This window comes from Elephas maximus, chromosome 10 (assembly GCF_024166365.1).
Source record: "Elephas maximus indicus isolate mEleMax1 chromosome 10, mEleMax1 primary haplotype, whole genome shotgun sequence".
Classification (NCBI taxonomy): domain Eukaryota; kingdom Metazoa; phylum Chordata; class Mammalia; order Proboscidea; family Elephantidae; genus Elephas; species Elephas maximus.
The window spans coordinates 45,116,394-45,140,634 of NC_064828.1; the positions used below are offsets into that span (position 1 = coordinate 45,116,394).

Consider the following 24,241-nt stretch of genomic DNA (forward strand, 5'->3'; position numbering starts at 1 on the left):
TTTTTTTTTAATAGTTGGCCAATTAATAGTATTTACTGGATTCTATTGGGTGGCAACTTTATGATCTAGACTTTTTGGCTGTGTAACCTTGGAAAATAATTTCTCTTTTCTTTGTCTGATAATCTTTATTTAAAAATTCAGGTTTTGGGATTAAAAAGTTTTCTTCCAGCTCTAGCATTCTTGGACTCTATAACATGAAATAGCCATCTTTTTCTATTGGTAAATTTATTTGGTTACAAATTTCATTTAATTCATCTTAGTAACACAGCTTGGCACAAAACTTCTCTTGAATCCAACCAATTTTATACATCAGACCATAAAAGTGCTCCAAAACTTCATGAGAAAATGAGTTTTTTGAACCAAAGTTGCAGTTATTGCCTTTGAACAAGCTTTGTCCTTGTACCATTTTCCTTTCTAATATTATATTTGTAATTTGAATAGATATGCTGGTCTAAAGTGGGAAAAGCAAGACTTCCTAGTTATGAATATCAAATAGTCGGGATGGTGGCACAGATAACCTGAACATACTTTTATTGGTTTATAAACCAACAGAGACTTGGTTCATGCAGTAATTTTAGAAGTGGAAAGAAATGAACCAATAAACTATTACTGCAGCGATAACAAGTAAATGCATGGGTCTGTCAAAAATGGAAGACAGAAAACATGGTTAAAATTGACAACTTAGGTCAAAGAGATGGAGGATTTGGTTCTAATCAAACTAACCAGAGACCCTTTACAGGAATAATATATTTTATAAGGATCAGCATGAAGCTGGTTCTTATGAGGCGGAGGTTAAAGATGTCCCCAATGTCCAGCTTTCCCAAGCTGCTGTACAACTCCTTCACCTCTAACGTCAACTACTCCCTCTCCCCTCACTCCCATCTTTGGGCTCCCTAATTTGCTACAATATCTCACAGAAATCACAACCATATAAAGAAATGGCTCGCGTGGCTGTGGAGGCTGGCAAGTCCCAAATTCGTGGGGCCAGGCATAGGCTTCTCCCTGGCCCTCAGTCTCTGTCCAAAGGCACTCAGCTTTCTTGTTTTGTGGGCTGGGAAGCCCACTGCGCCATGTCCTGGCGGTCTCTCCTGCCATTCTTTCCTTCCTTGGTGGTGGTGGGCTCTTCTCTTTCCCACCTCTGGGGTGGCTCATTTCAAGGCCAGTGGCTTGGCAAAACTGACCAATCCCCTTTGTGGGCCACAAGTACCCTATCACACAGTCCTACGCAGTCACTTGGGTAGGAGTTACAAGACCATGGCTAGAGAGGCCACACAAAAAACAATTCATTACACTGCACCCTTCAATCATAAACATAACTTTCTCTTCTCTTAGATGGCTTGCAGTGTTTCACAATGTATCTAAACATTTAGTATATCCTTGCCAGTCTTATTATCAGTTTTCAGTATCATATTATTTTAGGTGAGTCTCTTATAAATTACATTTTAACTGGATCTTAAAGTCTACATCTTTTTAATAAGATTAATCCCATTCGCATTTATTTTCTTGATAATAATTACTGAGCTAACTTTCATCTTGTCACATTCATTTATTTACTCATTTGATAAATATTTATTGTGCACCTACCATATGACAAGCACTGTGGTAGATGTTAGTAGTACATGAACCTTACAACATGGTCTGGTTTAAATCTTTTGCTCTACGGGATGTTGTTTTATTCACTTTTGCTCTAGTGAATTAGAAAGTGTACCTCCCAGTTTTGTTTTGTTTTAATTTCCTTTAAATCCAGTATAAAAAAATAGATCAACATCTTATTGATGCCTCCTTTAAAATGAGAAATTGAGCTTGCTTTTTACTATTTACTCCACTGTATCACTCCATTTTTGTTAATATAATCTTGGATTTAATTATTAGCTACTGCTATTTATTTCCATGTGATTACATTCTTTCTCATACCTTCAAGAATTTCTTTTGATGTTTGCATTATATTTTATAAGAATATTTAAAGTATTTCAAAGTTAATTCTTTGTAACATTGGTTTCACTACTGAGCTTCATTCAGTTTTTTATATCATTAGTTTTCTTTTTCTTTAAACTGTATTCTCAGCACTGTGTATTGGATTGTCTTCTAATAATTTTCAATTTTCATAGCAAACATATATTCGCAGTATATTTTCCAAACCCTTCCATGTCTAAAAATATACTTTTCTTGAACTCACATAAAAATAGTAGCTTGGCTGAGTATAAAATTTTAAGGGATGGTGTGATCTTTGCCTTGAAAATTGCTAATGATTCTCCTGGATTTATAATTGTAAGGAAGTTCTGGTTTTTGTTCCTACATAGTAATATTTTTTTCTATTAGTATATGACTGGACGTTGGTCTCTTTTCATTTATTTTGGCCAGTACTTGGTGAGTCCTAAATGACTTAGAAAATTTAAATCCTGCTTCAGATCAGGAAGGTTTCACCCACTACCTTTTTGATTATCACGTCTCCGTATGTTTAGTTGCCCCCTCTGGGAAGTTCTCTTCTGTGCACATTCAATCCCCTGGATCCTTCCTTCACTTAAAAAAATTTTTTTTTTCTTTTGTCATTTTCACTTCTTTATCCAGGGACTTTGGGTAGATTTTTCAAGTTTGTTTTACGGTTTATTGTCTTCATTGAAATTTTTAATTCGACAAATTGTTTTCATGTTTGTGCAGTCTCTGCTGATCTTGATTTGTTCCACCTTCGCAAGTGTCTTCCTTATTGCCATGGATGCAGTATCCTTGTGCTTATTTTTGAGTCATTGATTCGAAATTTTCTAAGATTTTCTTCTTTTCTTGCATCAGTTCTGTTTCAAAAGATGTCTATTGCTTTGAGTCCTCAGATTGGCCCCTTTTTTTGACCTGCAGTGTGTATTGTATTGACGTATGTGTTGATTTTTCTCTGTTTATTCTTAAGGAGTTTCTATTATCCAGGACTAGGTGTTGAGATAAGCTCTCTGAGAGATTATATAAATGGCTGCCTATATAAATAAATATTTGAGGCCCAGACCAAAAAAATGGAAAATTTAGATTTTCTTTTGCTTTACTGAAATTCAAGGATGAGAAAGTAAAAGACATTTACATGGAATAGCAAAATGTCTACCGATACTCAAGCATAGGGGTACCTAAAAGTTTAATGTTAGGCAAGGCTGAAGAGCAGTCAAGGAGCCCACACTTCGCTCATTCATCAGTGGTGTCCTTAGCGTCCCTGAGCAGGAGCATGATCTTAGAGCTGTGTGTCCATCAACCTGGAGGAAGGAAGACCCATTAGGTGGTAGTTCTTCTGAAATTTAGGTGAAAAGTCCTGGGAGCATGAAATAGTGTAGTTACAGTGGGAGAAGGGAGGCTAGATTTAAGAGAGGCCTCAGGATTTGGAATGACAGAATTTAGAAATTACTTTGCTGGTTGTTGTTAGTTGTCATCGAGTCAATTCTGGCTCATGGTGACCCCATGTGTTCAGAGTAGAACTACTCCATAGGGTTTTCAAGGTTGAGACCTTTCAGAAGTAGATCACCAGACCTGTCTTCCAAGGAACCTCTGGGTGGGGTCAAACTGCCAGCCTTTCAGCTAGTAGTTGTGCACATAGCCATTTGCTTTTTAATGGGGGCATTTGGTATTACCATTAAATAAGGCAGGGAATCTAAAGCAAGGTCTGGCAAGGAGGAAAAAGGAGAGGACAGAGATAACATCGAACTTCTTTCTTCTCAGGCTTCCTGTGTCCTTCCTGTTCTTCAAAGTCAGTCCCCTCCCCCCCGTTCTCTCATCTCCTCTTATCTGCCCCACCGTTTTCAGACGTCACTCCCACCATAAGCTCCACTTTCCCTGGAACACTAACTTTTGCCTCTTCATCAGCCTATACTTCCTTTTAAATGAGTGGATATATAGATAAGTAAACAGGCAAGAAGAAGAGAATGTGGCATGAGCTGTGAGAGGAGATAATATAGTGTGCTGTGGAAGTACATAGGATATTCCTGGGGAGGATCAGGCGTATTATCATGGGGAGAAGCAAGGAAGTTCCTAGAGTTAGTGACTCTAAATTGAGATCTGAAGGGTAGCCAATGAAGGGGGAACAGAATAATATGTGCAGATGAGCAATCAAAGAAATTCTTGCGTTGTTTGTCTGATTATCTAAATGTTATTCAAATGTGTGGAGGCATGGGTTTGTGTGTCTTGTCAACAAAATAGATTGTACATTTTGTAAAAGAAGGAATTATTTGAGGTTTTGTTTGTTTTCCATGGCCTTCATAGTACCAAAGACAATGCCTCAGAGCCACTAGATTCTCAAGAAGTATTTAATAAGTCATAAAATTTCATCACTGGACAAGACTTGAGATCATCTAGCTGGCTCACCTTTCTTGTTCCAAAGAGGAGGAAACCAAGTCTCTAATAAATTAAATCACTCACCCAGGACCAAACAACTTGCGTAGGGATGACAATCCTCGTCTCCTTAATCTCAGTCAAGACCACAGTCCCGTAATACCAAGCCAGTGATTTCATATGTGTCATCACTGATGTCTTGCAACTTTAACATCTCAATTTTCTTTTATAAAATAGGGATAATAAACATGTCTCAGTTGGTGATTAGAAATAAAAATAATTATTATAAGGGGTACCGTGATTAATAGGAAAGGTAGAAATGCTTACTAATAGTACTAAAAGTAAAAGGTAATTTTAAACAGTATTAAAATGCATGTGACAACAAACCAAGACTTCTCAGGTGTTGGAACTTCAAGATTTCCCACCTTGACCTGCTGTAGCTTCCTCAAGGGGCTTTACTCTTGGGAGCTTAACTCAATATTGAGTTTGATATCATTTTTCACCTTGTGTTTATGTTGTGCCTTCCATATGAGGCGCTTAAAGAGCTTTACAGATATTAGATCACTAATCCTCTCAAAACCTCTCTAAGATGGGGTGAAGGCATAAATCATTATTCCTATCTGGAAAAAAAAAATAACCTAACTTATCTCTCCCAATTTCCCTGATGCTATAAACTGTTGATTAAATCCTAACATATCCTTTGTATTTAGGATATTGCATTCTTTTCTCCAAGGAGATTCTTTTTTTCTTTTTGAATTTAACCCCATGAGGATAAGTGTGAAAACAATCAGAAGCACCTTTGAGAAGCACAGAATATGAGGTAGCTCAGGTTCCTCCTTCCCCTTTTCTCAAAATATCCTTTATTGCCCTTCAGTCATGACTAAGAGGAATGACTTCTAAGAATTGGAGGGATGTTTCAAGACCCATTCACTCCTTTATTTGCCAGCCAAGACCAACAGGAAGAGAGCCGATGAGTATCCATTCAACCATGCCATCCTAACCCTCAATAAAACATTGTGCTCAACGAACTTCAAAGTTTTATGAAAACAACGGTGGAAGTTAAATTTTCAATCATGTGTGTCTTGCTTAGGCATGTGGTTCTTGCTATAAAGGTATTTGGATTTAGACTTCAAAGAGGTTAGAATGTGACCAAGATATGAGCAGAATCTGAGACTGAGCAAGGTTATCTCACACAAATGATTGCAACAACAACACACTTGTTCAATTAGAGCAGCTTTCCACAGTTCAGGCTAGTGAAAAGGAAAATAAATAAAAATGTTAAAGGCATGGTGAAATTAATATTACCCCTAGAAGTTAATCAGAGAAGATGAGAGCCATCTTGCAAATGAATTGAGAGATAGTAAAAGTTGTATTTTACTATCACTTCTACGAAGACCATTACAGATTTTTTCCTGTCTCAGAATAAGGTTATGGGATAAAATAATACTAGAGTGTGTTAGAGGCTAAAGGAATCAGTACATTTTAGAGGAGGGATATTAAGGGCACTTAGAAGCTTTGTGGTTTACTTGAAATCACAAAACTAGTTATTGCAGAACTAGGATTAGACTCTAAGTTCAGTGTTTTTTTTTTTTTTCTCATTCTAAATTGCTTCTGAAATATTCACCTAAAACATCTTTATGTTCAGATGATTTATAGTTTGTCTTGCTGCCTAGGTATTAGATGGGATGGATGAGAGAACACCCCCCTCCCCACCCACACTAAATCTTTTTGGGAGAAGTCAGGAGAGAGGTGTGGTGTCTCTTCCCAGAAGAGAAGAAAGCATACTACTCTAAAAGAAAAATTAGTTTTATTCAAGAAAATGTTCTAGAAAAATTCTGAATCTCCACTTTGTTCTAGTCACAGGAATGTTTAAAGAATGTTTTTATTACATTTCCTTTTCACAGGGTTATGGAATATTGCTTTGAGGTAAATAATCATAGCAATTTACTAGTTGGCTAATATTTAGTCAGCATTTCTCTATCACCTAATGTAGTATTTGAAGAGTGTGTTGCCACTCCAAAAACCAAACCCATTGCTGTCGAGTCGATTCCAACTCATAGCGACCCTATAGGACAGAGTAGAACTGCTCCATAGGTTTCCAAGGAGCACCCGGTGGATTCGAACTGCTGACCTTTTGGTTATAGCAGCTGAATTCTACACCACCAGAGCTTCTGGTGTTGCTGTTACATTTAGTTAAGCTTCTAAACGACCCTCAGAGTGTACTTAGTATTACCACACATCTGGGAGTACTGAAAGCTGGTGAAAAGGAGTCAACTTGCCCAGTATTTCTACCGCAAACACAAAGGAAAGAGCTAAGAAGCAAGTTCCTAGTGGTCCAAGCTCACAGGGAAATGTGCTGTTGGGGATAGTATGAAAATAAAATCAAGAATATGAAGTTTAAAAAACTCTCTATAACTCTGCCTCTTCTGGGTCAAGGAGGAGTAAATGATAAACAGAAGAGTGTCTCTAACATCAACCTTTTCTCCCTAGCATCGTTATTTTCTTCTTTAGTGGTGTTAGTGGCCATTACCTGACTCTCTTCCTGCATTCTTATTGGGTCTCTAGAGTTCTTGAAGCAAGGATGGGAGACTATGTCTTACATACAATGGACATGTTATCAGGAGGGCCTCAAGCATTGCAATGATTGTGAGGATGACACAGGACCAGGCAGTGTTTTGCTTTGTAGTATATAGGGTTGCTATGAGTTGGAACTGATCCCGGGGCATCTAATAATAATAATAATAGAGTTCTTGAATCCACTTATTTCCCGTCTGCTGGATTCAGGAATATATCCCTAAACTATAATTCCTAGCCACTGTACTTCAGGTAACCCTCTGAACTTTGTGGCAAGTTCCAGAATTAGCTTCATAGGAAATACATAACAGAGTAAGTTAGGCAGAGTTAAGCCTGGAAAAACAGGGCTTGAAAGAGGAGTGGGGTGGAAGGTCGCCAACCGTGTATGGCTGAGAGAGCTCAAAAATACCGTGCAGCAGAGGCAAGTGAGTCTTGAGTCTAATCCAGTAATGGGCCCTCTCCTTTGAACCAAGTTGTCTGAGTGTTCCACATTATGCCTGGGAACTTTTCTTGAGTCATCCTAGCTCCTGTGATCTCCTGCTTACCTTCTTAAGGCTCTTTCATTCTCTACGTGTGGTCTTTATGATGATTCTTCTTTCAAAGATTTGGCCAAATGGGTGTATCCCACTGTACCTTGTCATGTAGAATTCTTTCCTTCTCTTTCCTCAGACTGGCCTGGATATTTCGTTGGACTGGCCAGCGAATACCCAAGATCTCTAAAAGGCAAAGATGAATTTGGGTAGTTAGGATCAACAGATAATCAAGAGAAGAAAATTGCCTTCATCTATACTCTCTTTTTTTTTTTTTATACTCTCTTCCTCAGAATTACTTTGAAAAGATTCTTATGGAATCAATAAGAGATAAAAAGCACAGTGGGTGTTGTAAATAGATTTCAAAATATAATAATGTAAAAATAAATGACAATTAATGCCTTATCTGCTTATGAAAAGAGTGATTGTAAGTTTTAAGAAAAGGTATTTTGTAGTATAATGGCTAAATTACATTTACATCCAGCACCCTTTCCTCCTTATTGCTAAAAGTTACCTTTGTGTAATTGCAGACTAGTTTAGCATCTTAACAATAATGGACATGTTTTTAAGAGATTATTACCAAAAGTACATTCTTTATTCCAGGGAGACTCTGTAATAGATACCAGCATTTTAGTAATGATACAAGCAATCTGTAAGTGATTACAGTTTTCTTTAGAGTAACTTAATCTTCATATTGTTTTGTATGTCTGGAATTTTAATAGTGTTTTAATTTGGAAAAGGAAGTATATAACATATTACTAATTACATGTGAATATGAACTAAGCACATGACCACTGAGCTTGATTCTTAAAAACAAACATGTTTAAAAGTAGTTAGCCTAGTGTACAGAAAGTCACAAAGAAATTAAAGAATGCCACACAGGGATAACAACAGCTTTTGTGGAATAACACAGCGAGAGTCTGCAGTTTTAGAATGGTTATTATATTTTAGTCCAGTCTGAAAAAGCTAAAGGAATAGCAATGCATCTTAACAAGTGAAATCAATGTTTTTTTTTAACATATAAATTGCAAACTATCAAAACATAAATGTGAGTGTTTTTAAAAGAATGGTTAGCTTTTCTCTTGATGACACCACTCATCCATATTTGCAGTATTAATTAATAATCCTGATGGCCTTTAATGATTCACCTTGGTTGGTGAGGACATTAGGTTGCAACAGAAAGTAAGGTCTTCTGGGTCAAAAGGTTAAGATAATCAGGCCAGGAGGGTAAAGGCAACTCATCTGCCTTTGGACTTCACTTACCTAATGACAAGATGAACATGGGGAGATTATTTTTCGTAAATATGAAAGTATTTATTTAAAATATGGTGATTTTAAATGATGAGATATTATTTGGTTCTAGAATCTAGACTTATATTGTCATGGACAATATCAAAACTATTTATGGCAAATATCCCAGCCCCTCTTCGCGGAATGCACAGAGATGTGCCTGGTAAACCAATTCAAGGGGCTTTAATGCTATTTTTAAAATCTAGCTTTTAAATTAAGTAAACCAGTTTGCCATCTTGAAGGAAGTTATAATCTACTTAAAACTGTCATTCTCCGTTTCTGACTTGCAATTAGATGATATTTCCAAAATGTCAGACCTAGATTCTGCTTCTACCATCATGATAATAAAATGTGACAGCCAAGATATTATATCAATACCTTTTCCATAATTAGCAATAAGGACCCTGCCAAGGGTTAACTAGAAAAGTTTCTTAAACATTTTTCTACAAATGGTCCTGAAGGCAGTATTGTGCTTTCAGAATCTGCTAGTGTAGCAGAGACGGGTGACAACCAGGAGACAAATCTACGAGCAAAACTGTTTGGAGAGAATAGTTGTGTAGTGTATGATGTATGTTATGCAAATGAGCTTATTAGGACTTTCATCTATTTTATTATTGGTGACCAATTTAATAGAGGCATTTAAAGTACAATATTTCTGCCTGACTCCTAGAAATGAAGAAGATACATTGATATAATTGAGAGCAAATGATTGCATGTCACGCCATTTAATCATGTCATTTTTCAATTGCTATTTTTTGCACTTCACTGTATGCTTATAGAATATTTAGCTTCAGTATAGATCAAGTCCCAGGGTTTGCAACTGAGCTGAGTTCCTATATTGGCTGACGTTGTCTTTTAAGTTTGGAACAATTAAATACCCAGATGTCATCTACCTGTATTTTCTTTAAAATGTGCAAGTCATCACTGTTACCCCACTTGAGGTATTGTAATATTTTCTGTTTTGAAGAATTGTTTCTTTACTCTTCTAGGATAGAAATTCTTATTCGCAACATTTATACCCTAAGTATAGTTAAGTTAAGCACATAACTGACCCCTGAATGGAGCTATCAGGACCAAAAGAGCTGCTGACCTGTTGCTGGAAGCTTTGACAATCATTCACATAATAAATGTTTCCTACCTTTGTCAATCTCTTCTTTATATATCATTTATATATTTCCCAGGAAAGGATTATGTCAGCCCTGGTGGCACAGTGGTTAAGAGCTTGGCTGCTAACCAGAAGGTCAGCAGTTCAAATCTAGGTGGGCACTCCTTGGAAAGCCTGTGGGGCAGTTCTACTCCGTCCTGTAGGGTCACTGTGAGTTGGAATCGACTCCACGGCAATGGGTTTGGTTTGGTTTTTGGTATCCACTAGAATGTGAGTGAGGCCCTCCCAAGAGAACAGGAATTTTTGTCTGTTTTGTTCACTGATATATCTCAAACACTTAGAATGGTGCCTGGCATATAGGTGTTCAATAAATATTTGTTTAATGAATGAATGAGTGTTTTGTCCAATTCTGGCCTGAAAAGGTTGCTAATATTTAACATATTATAGCCCTAGGAATTCGTAGAAGATTAGACCCCTGAATGGTGTGCAAAAAGAGATAACTGGCTTATGGCCATTTCTGCTTATAAGTCATGGGCAGAGATAGTCTGAAAATATAGGTATTTTACAAGCTCCTTCAGTTCTTATAAAAGGCAGTGTACCATGGTGTTTTCAAGAATAGATTCTAGATTCAGGCCACCTGGGTTCAAATCCTGCCTTTGCTGTTTATTAGCTGTGTAGCTTTTGGTTAGCTACTTGACCTCTGTGTCTCCATTTTCTCATTTACAAAATAGGTACAAGAGAATAATATATATCTCATGAAGTTGTTTTAAGTATTAAATGAGTCTACACATTTAAAAAACCTAAAATGATGCATGACACACAGAAATATACAAAATATGTTCTTAATATAGGGGTTTAATGAGGAATGACTAAGAAATCAGAAACCCTGGTGGCAGAGTGGTTAAGAGCTATGGCTACTAACCAAAAGGTCAGCAGTTCAAATCCACCAGGCACTTCTTGGAAACCCTATGGGGCAGTTCTCCTCAGTCGCTATGAGTCAGAATTGACTCAATAGCAGTGGGTTTGGTTTTTTTTTTTTTTGGTAACTAAGAAATTAATAAGAATAGTGCACTAGCAATTAATAAGACTACATAATTGTTAGTTATTATTTTGCATTCAAATGAATCTTGAGATATTTGGAGAAAACATAACATTTTTATTTGGTATTGGTTCAGATACATATAGTAAACTCAGGATGATCTTTTGTAAAGTGCATGAAGTACTTTATGTTATGTCAGATCTCATTTTTATACTGACACCAACAACACAATAGATTATAGTTTCATAAGATATATATGATTGTATATGAAACGCATCACGGCAATAATTGGATGTAATTAACATTCTTCATTTTCCACAATTGTTTCAACTCCTCTTCCAGGTACATACTCTTTTGTATATATGTTTCTGTTTATGTATTATGATATTTCTAGAAGTAGGACAACTATATTAAAAATTACACTGCATTATTTTTATCATATAGCAGAATGTCTGGTCTGTTGACTGAGATTTATAGGTTTGCAGCTATAACTCTATCCCAGGAAATTTTATAGATATTACTTTTGCTGTTAAAAAGCCCTTAGCTTTCATTCATAAGTGTATAAGCCCATATATTGACCCACAGTTACAGGACCGTGGTAACTCGATGGTGTTAGTAATATCATAGATTCTGTTGGCATGACACACTGTAGCACAAAAGTTAATTCTCTGATTATATCACCAATTATGTGGTTTTAATAATATATATGTGCTCTTTTGGGAAACCCTGGTGGCATAGTGGTTAAGTGCTTTGGCTGCTGACCAAAAGGTCAGCAGTTCATATCCACCAGGCGCTCCTTGGAAACTCTTTGAAGCACTTCTACTCTGTCTTATAGGGTCACTATGAGTCAGAATTGACTCAATGGCAATGGGTTTTTTTTTTTTTCTTTATGTGCTCTTTGAAGAATTTTTTTAATAGCTGCTTTACTGAGTTATAATCCACATACCATAAAATTTACCATGTTAAAGTGTGCAATTTGGTGGTTTTTAGTATATTCACAGAGTTATATAGCCATCACCACGATCTAATTTAAGAATATTTCATTACTAGCCCCTAAAAACACGTACCTATTCATAATCGGAAGCCCTGGTGGCGTAGTGGTTAAGTGCTACGGCTGCCAACCAAAGGGCTGGCCGTTCAAATCCGCCAGGCACATCTTGGGGCAATTCTACTCTGTCCTATAGGGTCACTATGAGTCAGAATCAACTCCACGGCATTGGGTTTGGTTTTTGGTATTCATAATCACTCCCCAGAGCTCCAGTCCCTGGTAACCACTAATCTACTTTCTGTTTCTATGGATTTGCCCATTTTAGACACTTCATATAAATGGAATCGTATACTATGTGGTCTTTCATATCTAGCTTTTTCACTTAGCATAACATTTTTAAGGTTCATTCATGTAGCATGTGTCAATACTCCATTCCTTTTTTATTTCTAAATAACATTCCATTTTATGGCTATACCACATTTTGTTTATCCATTCACTAGTTGATAGACTTTTAGGTTGTTTCCACTTTTAAGCTATTGTGAATAATGCTGCTATGAATATTCATGTACAGGCTTTTTGTGTGTGTGTGTGCTCAAATGTTTTTATATCTCTTGGGTATATACCTAGAAGTGAAATAGCGGGATCATATGGTAACTTTATGTTTAACCCTATAAGGAACTGTCATATTATTTTGCAAAGTGACTGCAATCCCATCAGCAGCATATGAGGATCCCAATTCCCCTTCATCTTCATCAACAATTGTTATTGTCTATCTTTTTTATTATAGCCATCCTAGTGAGCATGAAATGGTATCTCATTGTAAGTTTGATTTTCCTTCCTTGATGACTAGTGATATTAAGCACCTTTTCGTGTGTTTATGACCATTTGTGTATCTTCTTTGGAAAAAAATGCCTATTTTTTAATCCTTTGCCCATTTTTAATTGAGTTGTTTTTCTTTTTATTGTTGAGTTGTAAGAGTTATTTATGTCTTGTGGACATGAGTCCCTCAGGGGTGGCACAAACAGTTAAGTGCTCCACTACCAGCTGAAAGGTTTGGGGTTCAAACCCACCAAGAGGTACCTCAGAAGACAGGCCTGGTGATCTGCTTCCAAAAGGTCACATCCTTGAAAACCATATTGAGCCGTTCTACTATGCACATGTGGGGTCACCATAAGTTGAAACTGACTCAATGGCAACTAACAACAATCAGCTGTACTATTTGCAAGTATTTTCTCCCATTCTGTGGGTTGTATTTTTACTTTATTAATGGTCCATTTGGAGCACAAAAATTTTTAATTTTGATGAAGTCCTAAAGTCACTAATACTTTTGGTGTGATATCTGAGAAATCATTGTCTACCTAACATCACAAAGATTTACTCCTATTATTTTTTATAAGATTTTTATATAGTTTTAGCTCTTACATGTAATGGTCCATTAACTGAGTTAATTTTTGATATGGTGTGATGTAGGGATCCAGCTTCATTCTTTTACACATGGAAATCCAGTTGTCCTATTGCTGTGTGTTGAAGAGACTATTCTTTCCCCACTTAATTGTGCCAAGAGTTTTTTACTTGCATTATTTTATTTGTAGGAGCTCAATATTAATCATTAATACCCTGTACTTAATCATAAGATAAACCTTTTGTAGCATAAATTAGACTTAATTTTATAAACATTATCTTGTCTGAACTACTATAGTGTCAGAATACTGCTATTTTTTTCTGTATCTGAACTTGTTATTATGTGATGTCACCTCTTCAGAGAAGCTTTGTTGACTGCCCAATCTAAAGTAACCCTTAGACACTTTCTATCGTATCACCTGATGATCTGCCTGCTGTTCATTTTTATTAGACTGTAGCTGCAGACAGTAATATACCTGCCGCTGATACCTGTACCTTTCAAGCAATCATCGTTTTGTTTTACTATGTGTCTTAGACTAGGTTCTCTAGAGAAGCAAAACCATTGAAGTATATATATACATACATATATAGAGAGAGAAAAAAAAATGAGCGAGACAGATTATATCAAGGAAATAGCTCATGCAGTCATAGAGGCTGGAAAGTTCCACGTCCCTTGGGTCAGGCTGGAGGCTTCTTCTGACTCACATAGCTGCAGGGGCTGGTGAGCCCAAGATCCAGATTGTGAAGGCTGGTGAATCCCAAGATCAGGAAGCTGTTAGCTCAAGTCCCAAGAACTAGAGGTCAGATGAATAGGAGGCAGCTGCAGAGCTAGTAAAAGACAGCGAGGCTTGCCAGAAAGTCTGCCTATATTGGATGCAGGCCACACCCCCAAGGAATTTCTCTTACAACTGATTGGCTACTCACAGTAGATCCCATCATGGAGGTGATCACATTATATCAAATCTCATCATGGGAGTGATTACATCATTCATTATATGACTGCCAAACTACATCACATCTGCCAAACCACTGAGAATCATGGCCCACCCAAGTTGAAACACAACCTTAACCATCACACTATGTAAGCTGAAAACAGTGATTCTGTTTAACTAAGCACAATGCCATATACGTTAGAGTCATTAATAAATGACTTATTTGATAAAAGTGAAAAAAGAAGTGAAATATGTAAATATGAAATTCAAACAACCCAAACCCTTCAACAGTCTTAATAATTTCATTGAAAACTATAGAGACCATCAAGCAAGTCCTAATAATATAAAAATATCACTGGTCGAAAAGATTTATTCATTGATTCATTCACTTTTTTCAATCATTCGATAGTAATAAAAAATTATGAATCACCAATGAGTGGGAACCCTAGGCTCTTGGCTACCAGTCTGACTGCAAATCTGAACTTACAGCTTGTATTTTATACTAGTCAAACAAATTTTACTCAATTAGATTCATTCTGTTATCTAAAAGCTAAATTCCTATATTTCCTCTGAAGTTCTTCAGTGGCGCAAACTGTTAAGGTACTTGGCTGCAAAATGAAAGGTTGGAGGTTCTAATCTACCCAGAGGCTCCTTGGAAGAAAGGACAGGTGATCTACTTTTTTGAAAAATCACCCACTGAAAACTTGATGGAGCACAGTTTTACTCTGACACACATCAGGCTGCCTTGATGGCAACTGGTTTTTTTCTCGTATCTCCTGTAGACAGGTGGTCTCAAACTTTAGCATGCATTAGAATCACCTGAGGGCTTGTTAAAACATTGATCACTGGGTCCTAATCCCAAAGTTCTTGATTCAAGAGATCCGGGGTGGTACCAGAGAATTTGCTGGTGATGCTGTTGCTGCTTGGTCTGAGGATCACTGCTCTAGAAGATCTGATCATCGTTATCAAAGAAAAGACAACTGCCCACCTCATGAAATTAAAATGCTAAAATCCAGAAAATACATGCACACACACAAAACACCTTCACCAAAAACATGAAAAAGTATAGGAAAGTCTTAAACAGAAATTGAGCTGTCTACTTGGCACTATTTAAAATGGAAGAAATCACCTGTATTTGTTCATTCTTCCTTTTTCTATGTTTTTTTGTTCACTCTTCCCTTTTCTATGTTTTTTCACTTCAACTAGATTGAATACAAGATGCATATCATATAGACATTCTTACCCTCTGTAGTGTGCTTGTCGTATAAAAAGTTGACCAGTCATTATAAATAGTATAACTTCATAAAATAGTTTTCCTTTGATTTAACAAATCATCCTAAGCCCCATGAATTTGGCGATGTTGCTCTAACTTATGATGTTAAGTTACTCTGCTAAATAAAATCGCATAAGCAATATAACTAACTCTTCTTGCATTGGCTGCTAGAATACTCAGAGACAAACTGCTTTGGAATTGCTTAGCTAGGTATACTTGTTTTCTGTCTGATTTTAAAATATACTCGGTTTGGGTATTTTTAAAATATTCTTTTACTCCTCATCGCTATTTTTTCTACTTGTTTCTTACATTTTATTTAAGAATACTTGACCTAATTGTAATTGTTCTTTTATTGTAAGCTTATTTACATGTGTTTTATTAGATGACACTATTGTTTAATATCAAGTATTTGTGTATACATGTATTTGTTCTGTGTAGTATGGGTGTGTGTATACTTATATTTAATATATAATGAAGCATAAACTGGCAGTACTGGAAGTATTACCTTCAGTGGTATTAGACAGCAGCCAATGTCAAGAATAATATGTCACCTTTGGCTTAGTAATATGAGTGGTTTAAAGAGTAGGGGAAAATGCCAGAGGAAGTCAAGAGAGCAAAAAAAAAAAAAAAAAAAACCAGATAAACAAAAAATACTTCTTTGCATCACCATTGATAAATTGAAAATCATATTGACGGTTTATAAGTGTAAAACAAAAACCCTCAGCCTGTCAGTAACTCTCTTGTAATATGAGCAAAAGAGTGTGTCTAGAAGGTTGGAGATTTGATCATTGTCAAGAAAAAAGACTTAGAAATTTTTACTTTGTTTTTCTATACTTATTTTTTAATAGTAAATCTGTCTTTTTAATACTATGAAGAAACTGAGTAGGAATTTAAAAGCAAATAAACAAAAGAGGTCATTAGAAATTGAAAAGTAGCCCTCCCCTAACTTCATCCTAACGATTGGATTCTGAAGTGGTGCTACGACAACCACCTCCACACTAACAGAGATAGCCATGCAGGAAGAAATTGCCTGAAGTTTACAAACTGATGAGGATAACTAAATAGAAAAGCATTTGGAATACTTTCTTAGGTATATCGATGATTGATTCTATTTTTCCTTTTAAGTTTCCCTTTCATCTTCCTGGAGCCCTGGTAGCTCAGTGGTTAAGAGCTCAGTTGCTAATCGGCAGTTCAAATCCACCAGCCATTCCTTGGAAACCCTATGGGGCAGTTCTACTCTGCCCTATAGGGTCACTATGAGTTGGAATTGACTTGATGACAATGGGTTTGGTTTTGGTTCTTCTTCTTGTATTTATACTTTTCTGTGACGGCAGTATGATTATGCATGGAAACCAGTATGATATGCTTCAAATTTTTCAATAACAAAGGGCATTCTAAATTTCCCTTTTTTCTACCTCCCTGTCCAGCTGCTTCAATCTGTCACTCTCCCCAACACCCTGTGCACTCTCACTACTCCAGGGTACTTGCTGGGCCTTCCTACTTCTTGTTCCTTCTCTCCTTATAACCATCACCACCTAGTTTGGGCCATATTTTCTTGAAGATTTCACCTATTCCTCCAATAGTAACTTGCACACATTTCTGGTAGCGCCTATCTCTCTGCAGTACACTTGATACCGTAATTATTTGTGTAGTCCACCTCCGGTAGACGCTCAGCTCCTTAAGGGAAGGAGCAATAACTTGCTCCTTTTCGAAGCCTCCATGGCTAGCATATGGAAGGTACAATACAAATCTGAGGCAGCCAGGGAGGCAAGGATAAGATTGTCTTATTTCTGTGCCTTATTTCGATTGCTTAGCCTGAGTTGCTACTTAAAAATAATTTTCTCTTAAGAAGTAAGCCAAAAAATAATTATAATAATAATTTACTTCTACATAGTTATATTTAACATTTCTTTTATGCATAGTTTATCATGGAAATGATGTAAACTATTGATTCTAAGAAAGAATACCAGAAAATCCACTGATTTCATTTAGTATGTGTTTGTGGTTGTAAATGAATATGTATAATTTAATGGTTGTCATGGAAACTCATTTACTTAGGAGAATGGTATTTTATCAATTACATCTCTTAGGTATAAAAAACCACTGAAAAGATGTTGGCCACATAAAATTCCCACTCTTCTCCTCTTTTGAAGAGTAATGTTATTTCCCAAATGTGCATATAAGGATAAATTATTTATTCAGAATATAAGCCTTTTGGATATTTAAAATTAAAAAAAAAATTACAGAATTGTGAAGATCCAGAAATCAGGTATTGAATGGTAACTGTAACTTATTTCGGTTTTTAAACCACTGTATCCATCCGGACTGACTCACGTTAAGATCTGGATATTGAAATACTGGAAACATTCTGGATACTTACAAAAAAATTATGGCCAATGACCTTTACGATACTTTCACCCAGCAACCTCAAGTGTCCCATTTCAGAACTTTGAAACTCTTTGCAAATGTTACCTGATGTAACCTGTGCTAACTAACTCCACAAGCACCTTTATTGTCAGCCATTGCAAATTTTTATTTGCTTAAGAAATATTGAGGCCTTTTGTTGGCTTGAGAAATGCAGTTATTATTCTGGTCAACTTCAAAGAGAGTTTTGCAAGATCTAGTCCTATGGATTGGAAACATCTCTTCTTTTTTCTAGCCCTTTGCTTTTAACACGTTAACAACAGCAAAACCAAACCAAAACTCTCACTGTTCGTGGTCATAGGACTCATTTAAGCCAACTTTAGTTGGTCATAAAATTATCTTGAAGTGTTTAATATTGGGCCAAGAATTGGCAAGTATTGAGTTGGCCTGATAGTTTCACCCGCCCGAGAGAGAAAGTTGAAGATTGTGTGTGTGTGTGTACGTGTGTGCTCATGCGTGTGTGGGCGCTCACATGGGTGCATGTAGGGCGTGATTATAAGGGTTGGAGGAGGAGATGGAAACACTATTTATTTAGTAGGCCCTCAAGTTTTATCTTTGAATGTCGGGATTTCTCCTCATTCAGCACTGAACTCATGAATAGCATCAGTAAAGAGATTGGTCAGACCTGGTGGTTATATCAGGAGCTTTTTTTATATAGGAAAATAGTAATGAACCCTAGGAAAATAAATAAGGATAAGTTCAGGAAACATAACTGAAAATGCTGCACTGGTATAAATTGAATAATAAAATTCCAAGTCATATTTTGCCATAAATAGATGTTTGGGAATTTGTCATTCACCTTATTTAAAATTCAGAAATATTAAAGGTACAGGGTTCTCTCATTACAGAAATAATAGAATTCCAGCTATTACTGAGTTACGGTCATAAATGGCAATAGCGTGCATCATGTCAGTAAGTGGGACATCTGTATGAAACGTCCACCTGCTGATCTACTACCCCCAGTCCTCACACATTCCAATGAACTGCACTGAATCATTTTAAGACTTCGTCTAATGAAGCCTTATCTGGATTAACATTTTAAGCACAAATACTTTTAGGCATTAAAACTCTCACACTAAATGAAATTGCATTGTCTTGTTTACCCTTGTTGATTAATAAGCAATCTGTTAACTGTTAGAACAGTCCAATCGTGGCAGTAGAAAGAGATTAGTAATTCAGTGATGTTTGTGGATATAATCATCATTTCTCCTGAAGGCTTTGCATTAGACTATCACTTACACAATATCCGTAGGCAAAGAAAGGATATAATATTTTTAGACATGTGTACCCGCTATTTTGCTCAAATCGTTCAGCTTAGGGTCACTGCAGCAATACAAAAGCTTCTGGGGGCAAAATGTTATTTTGATGCATGAATATCCTTCTTAAATAGTGTGAGTGTCTATTAAAAGAAGCACAGCAGCCAGCAAATAGTGCAGTAATAATCCAGTATCTTAATTTCTGTTTTCAGAACATTATTGCTTTGTTAATCAAGCTTCGGAGAAAAATACTGCTCCCCCCCCCCCAGATAATAGATTTTGTATATCAAAATTCTTTGCAATCTTATGTAACTTATGGAAAACTAAACTTTATACAAATAAAGTTTATAGAAGGAATAGAGAAATGAATGTGAAAAAACTCCATTTCTTTTTGGAGGATTTTTCTGTATTTTATGACCTTGAATCAAAGCCTGTTTGTTTAGTATTCATATTACCTAAATGATTTATTTCATTAAATTATAAATTGTTATTTACCTAGGCGTCAAGGTAAAACGGTGCGTTTCAGAAGGAGAAGTCACTGAAAAAGGGTGGAGGAATGGGATGCAATTAAATTCTTTTGCATTAGTTGAGTATCTGTAAGAGGCCTGTAATCTAAAGAAGACCCCAAGGGCCTTTCTTCTTGTTATCCCATTCCCAGTTGAGCAATCACTGCAGTTTAGAATTACGTTGGAAGAGAGTACCTCACCTTAGAGGGAACAGTGCCCTCTGAACGCTCATGGATCGGTTCCTCTCTGTGTTGCAGTCCCTCTGCTCTGAAATCAAGCAGCGACGTCGCGGAGTGGCCTCCGTTCTGCGATTATGCCAGCATCTTCTGGATGACCGGGATACCTGCAATCTGAACGCAGACCACCAGCCTATGCAGCTGATCATTGTAAATCTTGAAAGAAGGTGGGAAGCCATCGTCATGCAAGCCGTCCAGTGGCAGACGCGGCTACAAAAGAAGTTGGGAAAGGAGTCTGTGAGTGACTTTTTTTTAAAGCATAGTGGTCTCTCACTTTTCTTTCAGGGCTTGGTTTTACTAACTAAAGCTGTTTATAACCACTAGAGTGAAACTTTATTGTAACACAGAGGTTTATTTGCCATACTAATAAGATGCATTTTAGTGTCTCTCATTGTCTTTTTGAAAAATGACACGGAGATTTTGCTTCACCTTACCAAACTAACCTATTACTTCTTTCAATCATTCCTTCACCAACGATACTCATTAATTATGCGATACCCCATTGAAATTTTGCTAGAAGGTATCTTAATACTCTCAGAGCTTATGGAGCAATGAGTATGCGTTGTAGAATAAGCAATGAAATAAAGCATACTGATTAATTTTCCATTACATGGTAAGACTTAGCACCTCCATTTGTACACCAGTTCTCCATTGTTCCTGCCTGGAGTGCATTGCGATTGCGTGACATTGCTGAGAACTGGTGTGTTTTCTGTTGGAGTTTTAAGGCAATAACAAGGATGGGAGGAGGGAGTGATTCTTTTTAAAGATTTTCCAAATTGTCTAAGTTCTAACTGTTGCTAGATAAAGGAAATACATGTGACTTGAAAGTTTTCTTTTTACGGTATAGAATATACACTTGTCCAATGAATACCTTCACCTCCTTAGGGACAGAATTTATTGATAAAAAGATCACATTCCCCAAATTGACCTAGAGCTCATTGTCTGTTAATTGAAGGTCTAATGCTCACATTTTACTTGCATAAATGAAAAACGTTTATCCATCCATACATACAATAGAAAGTTTCTTCTATATATTTACATTTTCAGTTCTCTCCCTTCAAAATAAAAAAAACCATGTCTAAAAAATCTTACCACTGAAAAACAGGCTTCTCCTATGAATCCTAATTTTAACAAAGCCCTGCTATTTGCTATCTGATGTTTGGCTTTGAGGGCTGGGAACAGAAGGAACAATGAATCATTAAGCTTTCTTGCTCTTTTTGCATCTGTAGCTATATTGAGTCGAGGGGGTGATTTTATCCTTATCAGTTCTGTTTAATTATTTTAAGCTGAAATTGTTAAATTTCTTAAGACTTTCAAGTTATTACTAGTAATCAGAGTCTATATAATTGGATGTCTTTTCTTGAAATGACCTGTTGTGAAGTTATTTAGCTGGAATGTCGTCACCCGCCCCCCTCCTTTTTTTTTTTTTTGTTTTGTTTTGTTGGAGAGTGTTTGGAAGGTTATTTTTTCCTATAGTGTGAAAACTCTAAATGTGGTAGTGGCCATAAGCTTTACACAAAACCAACTGCAGCTGGAGAAGCTCTGACATTTAGGAAGCATTCAAGCTCCTTTGAAGGAGACACGACTGGGTTCCTATTGGGACTGATTTGAAATGAGATGATTAGGGATACTGGACTAGATCTCCAGACTAGATGCAGACATATTTATCCTACGTCTGTAGTAAAGGCAGCCTTTAGCTTTGAGAAATCCTGGGTGCTTCTTAGATGCCCAAGCTACTACATAGAGGCAGATAAAAATTGCGATGAAGGAAAGTCTCTGTTTTTCTTTGGACTGGCTGCGGAGTGTGTAGGTTTGGAATAATTAAGGTAGCAAATAAGGTCCTCTGAGCCAACCAAGGTTGAAAATCACTGTCAGGAAAGGGATTGAAGAATAGGGAGTAGCATTAATATAAGCAATGCAACAAGAACAGGATATATCAGTTGGAGATAGTTGGAGATATTTCTCTGCTTTGGATTTCTGTTGGCTGAGGAAAGAGTCCAGCTTGCTTTGATGGACAGACTAGTATTTCACCAATCTGGGAGGCTGCCTGGCAGAGAACCACAAGCCTCTAAGTCAACTGTTTATCATACCCGCCCCCCTACCCCAAATCCCATCCCCTGCTTGTGTGCTGGGATTTAGTTTTATTCACTGCCGTATATTCTGGGCTAGGACAGTACTTGGGGCGTAGTAAATGTGTGATAAATATTTGTCAAATGAATGAGTACATGCTTTCATTTAATAAATTTTGTTTCATTCTGACATTTGCTTTGGAGTTACTCTCTATATATGAATTCTAAAAAATTTTGTATTCTCACAAAGTATCGTGGAGTGGTGTGTGTTTCTATAAGAATATTTCACCTTCATGGGACCGCCTTTCTTTTTGTTCAGTAAGGACAATGTTTCCAAGTTATAAAACATGATTGGAAGTACCCTGTGGTATGCTCTTCTTTTTTCAAAAGTCATTTCTGAAGAAAATTCTGTGTGAAATATTAGATAAAGTAGTTCTAGAAATGTGGGCTGGTTTCTGACACTTAGAATGAGAGGCTCTGCTACGGGCTCTATGTTACAGCATTTTCTTCGTGAGCCACTTTGGAAATAGCTTGTGCAGAAGGTGACACCTGAGCATCCCATCCGGTATTTCTCATTTTCGGTTCCCATCTGTTTGTGTGATGACTTGGTTACTGTTTGTCTTCTCCACCAGTCTGAAGCTCCAGGAGAGCAGTCACGCAGCCAGTTTCTGTTCATCACTGCATTCCCAAACCCCACATAGTACCTTGAACTTAATAGGTTCTCCATAATATTTCTAAATAAGTGAGTTCTATAAAGTGATGCTTTGTAGTAGTCACTATTGGAGACTCAGGGATGAACATATTTCTGTCCTCAAAAAGCTTAGTTAGGAAAAAGAAAGATAAGACAAATATAAAATAACCATAGTCGTAGGTAATATTCAGAGGTAATTGCTGACTTCAAGCTTACAGTTAATAGTGACAAAAATACGTAAAATCTTTCCATAATATTGAGGGAAATCCAGCTAAGTGTATAAATGTAATTAAATAAGCTTCTCTATAAAAACTCACGATTCTCTCTAACTAGGTAAATAATGAGTATATTTATCTCTTTTTAAAATTTGACAGAAAGCAAGACAATTTGCATTAAGTTTCAGAAGCTGAAATAGAGCTCAAAACCATCTTTCCTCCTTTTCATCAATATTCGAAATTGCATAATTATTTGACACTGTTTTGTTTCTCCCACATTCAAGCTCTTTGCCCAGACTTATTTATGTTCCATATGTGTTACCTGTAACATCAATCTGTCTATAATTTTCAAACTTTAATTTTGATTTTCATTGTAATTACAAGTTTTTGATTACTCTTTTGAGAGACAAAGAAGCTTGAACTCTGTTGCTTTGACTCTTTTCTCTGTTTTAGGTCCCACCTCTTTGCTGACAATTCCTCTATTATCTTAAACCACCCAATCTGCCAAAATAGCATCCTGAATTTATGATATAATTATTATAGATAACATGGGTTTTATGTTATTTTTATCAGTGTAAATATCACTTCCTCTAATACAAGCAAATGAAAATTGATGAGACAATCCATAGTAACAATAATAATCCCTAATAATAATCTATAAATCCAGTCAGAACAGTGTTTCTTAATCCTTTGTGGAGAGGAGATAACTCCTTGATGAAAGCTACGGGCCTACTTCTTCTAAAATACGTAGGCAGACTTCCATTTCTAGCCTAGATAGAGAAGAAAATTTACCCTCCTACCTGAAACAACTAAAAACTGAATAAAATGTAATAAACCACAGCTTTCAAGACATTGAACACCAGGCAGCAAAGAGATGGGACACAAGTGAAGTAACAACTGTGATTACCCATTTTTCTGCCTGAAGTAAATTTCCAGGTCACAGTGCAAAAAGGAGAAATCCCTTCAGAGGCTGGCAGTCTCCCTGAGTTGAGGAGACAGGGCTGGGAGCCTGGGGATGCCAAGTGGCATGGTTTGCTACAGACAATACTAAAGAGGAGAAAGCTGCACAGAGAGAGAGAAAGAGAGCTTGGGAGATGTGCAGAGGGGCCCTCTCAAGTCAAAAACAGAAACAACTACCAAAAAAGATTAGAGGAAACAGTCCTCAGAGCTCACACAGGGCTGAGATTAGTTCCATATCCCACCAGTCATAGTGGAAAAACTGATAATTCATAGAGCATGGGACAGAGTACTGAGAAGGGTTTTGCCTCAGTTGTTGTTGTTGCTAGGTGCCATCGAGTCAGTTCTGACCTATATTGACCCTATGTACAACAGGAAAAAACACTGCCCAGTCCTGAGCCATCCTCACAATCATTGCTATGTTTGAGCCCATAGTTGCAGCCACTATGTCAGTCG

General features: G+C 36.7%; 1 protein-coding gene across 3 annotated transcripts in view; it reads left to right on the forward strand.

Annotated features, from left to right (window-relative positions):
- Positions 1 to 24,241, forward strand: part of AKAP6 (A-kinase anchoring protein 6) — a 607,892-nt gene that overhangs the window by 543,565 nt on the left and 40,086 nt on the right. For all 3 annotated transcript variants that reach the window (XM_049897582.1, XM_049897583.1, XM_049897584.1), the window contains exon 12: positions 19,875 to 20,090. In XM_049897582.1, the coding sequence (XP_049753539.1) occupies positions 19,875 to 20,090 (216 nt within the window). The remainder of the gene's footprint in view (positions 1 to 19,874; positions 20,091 to 24,241) is intronic.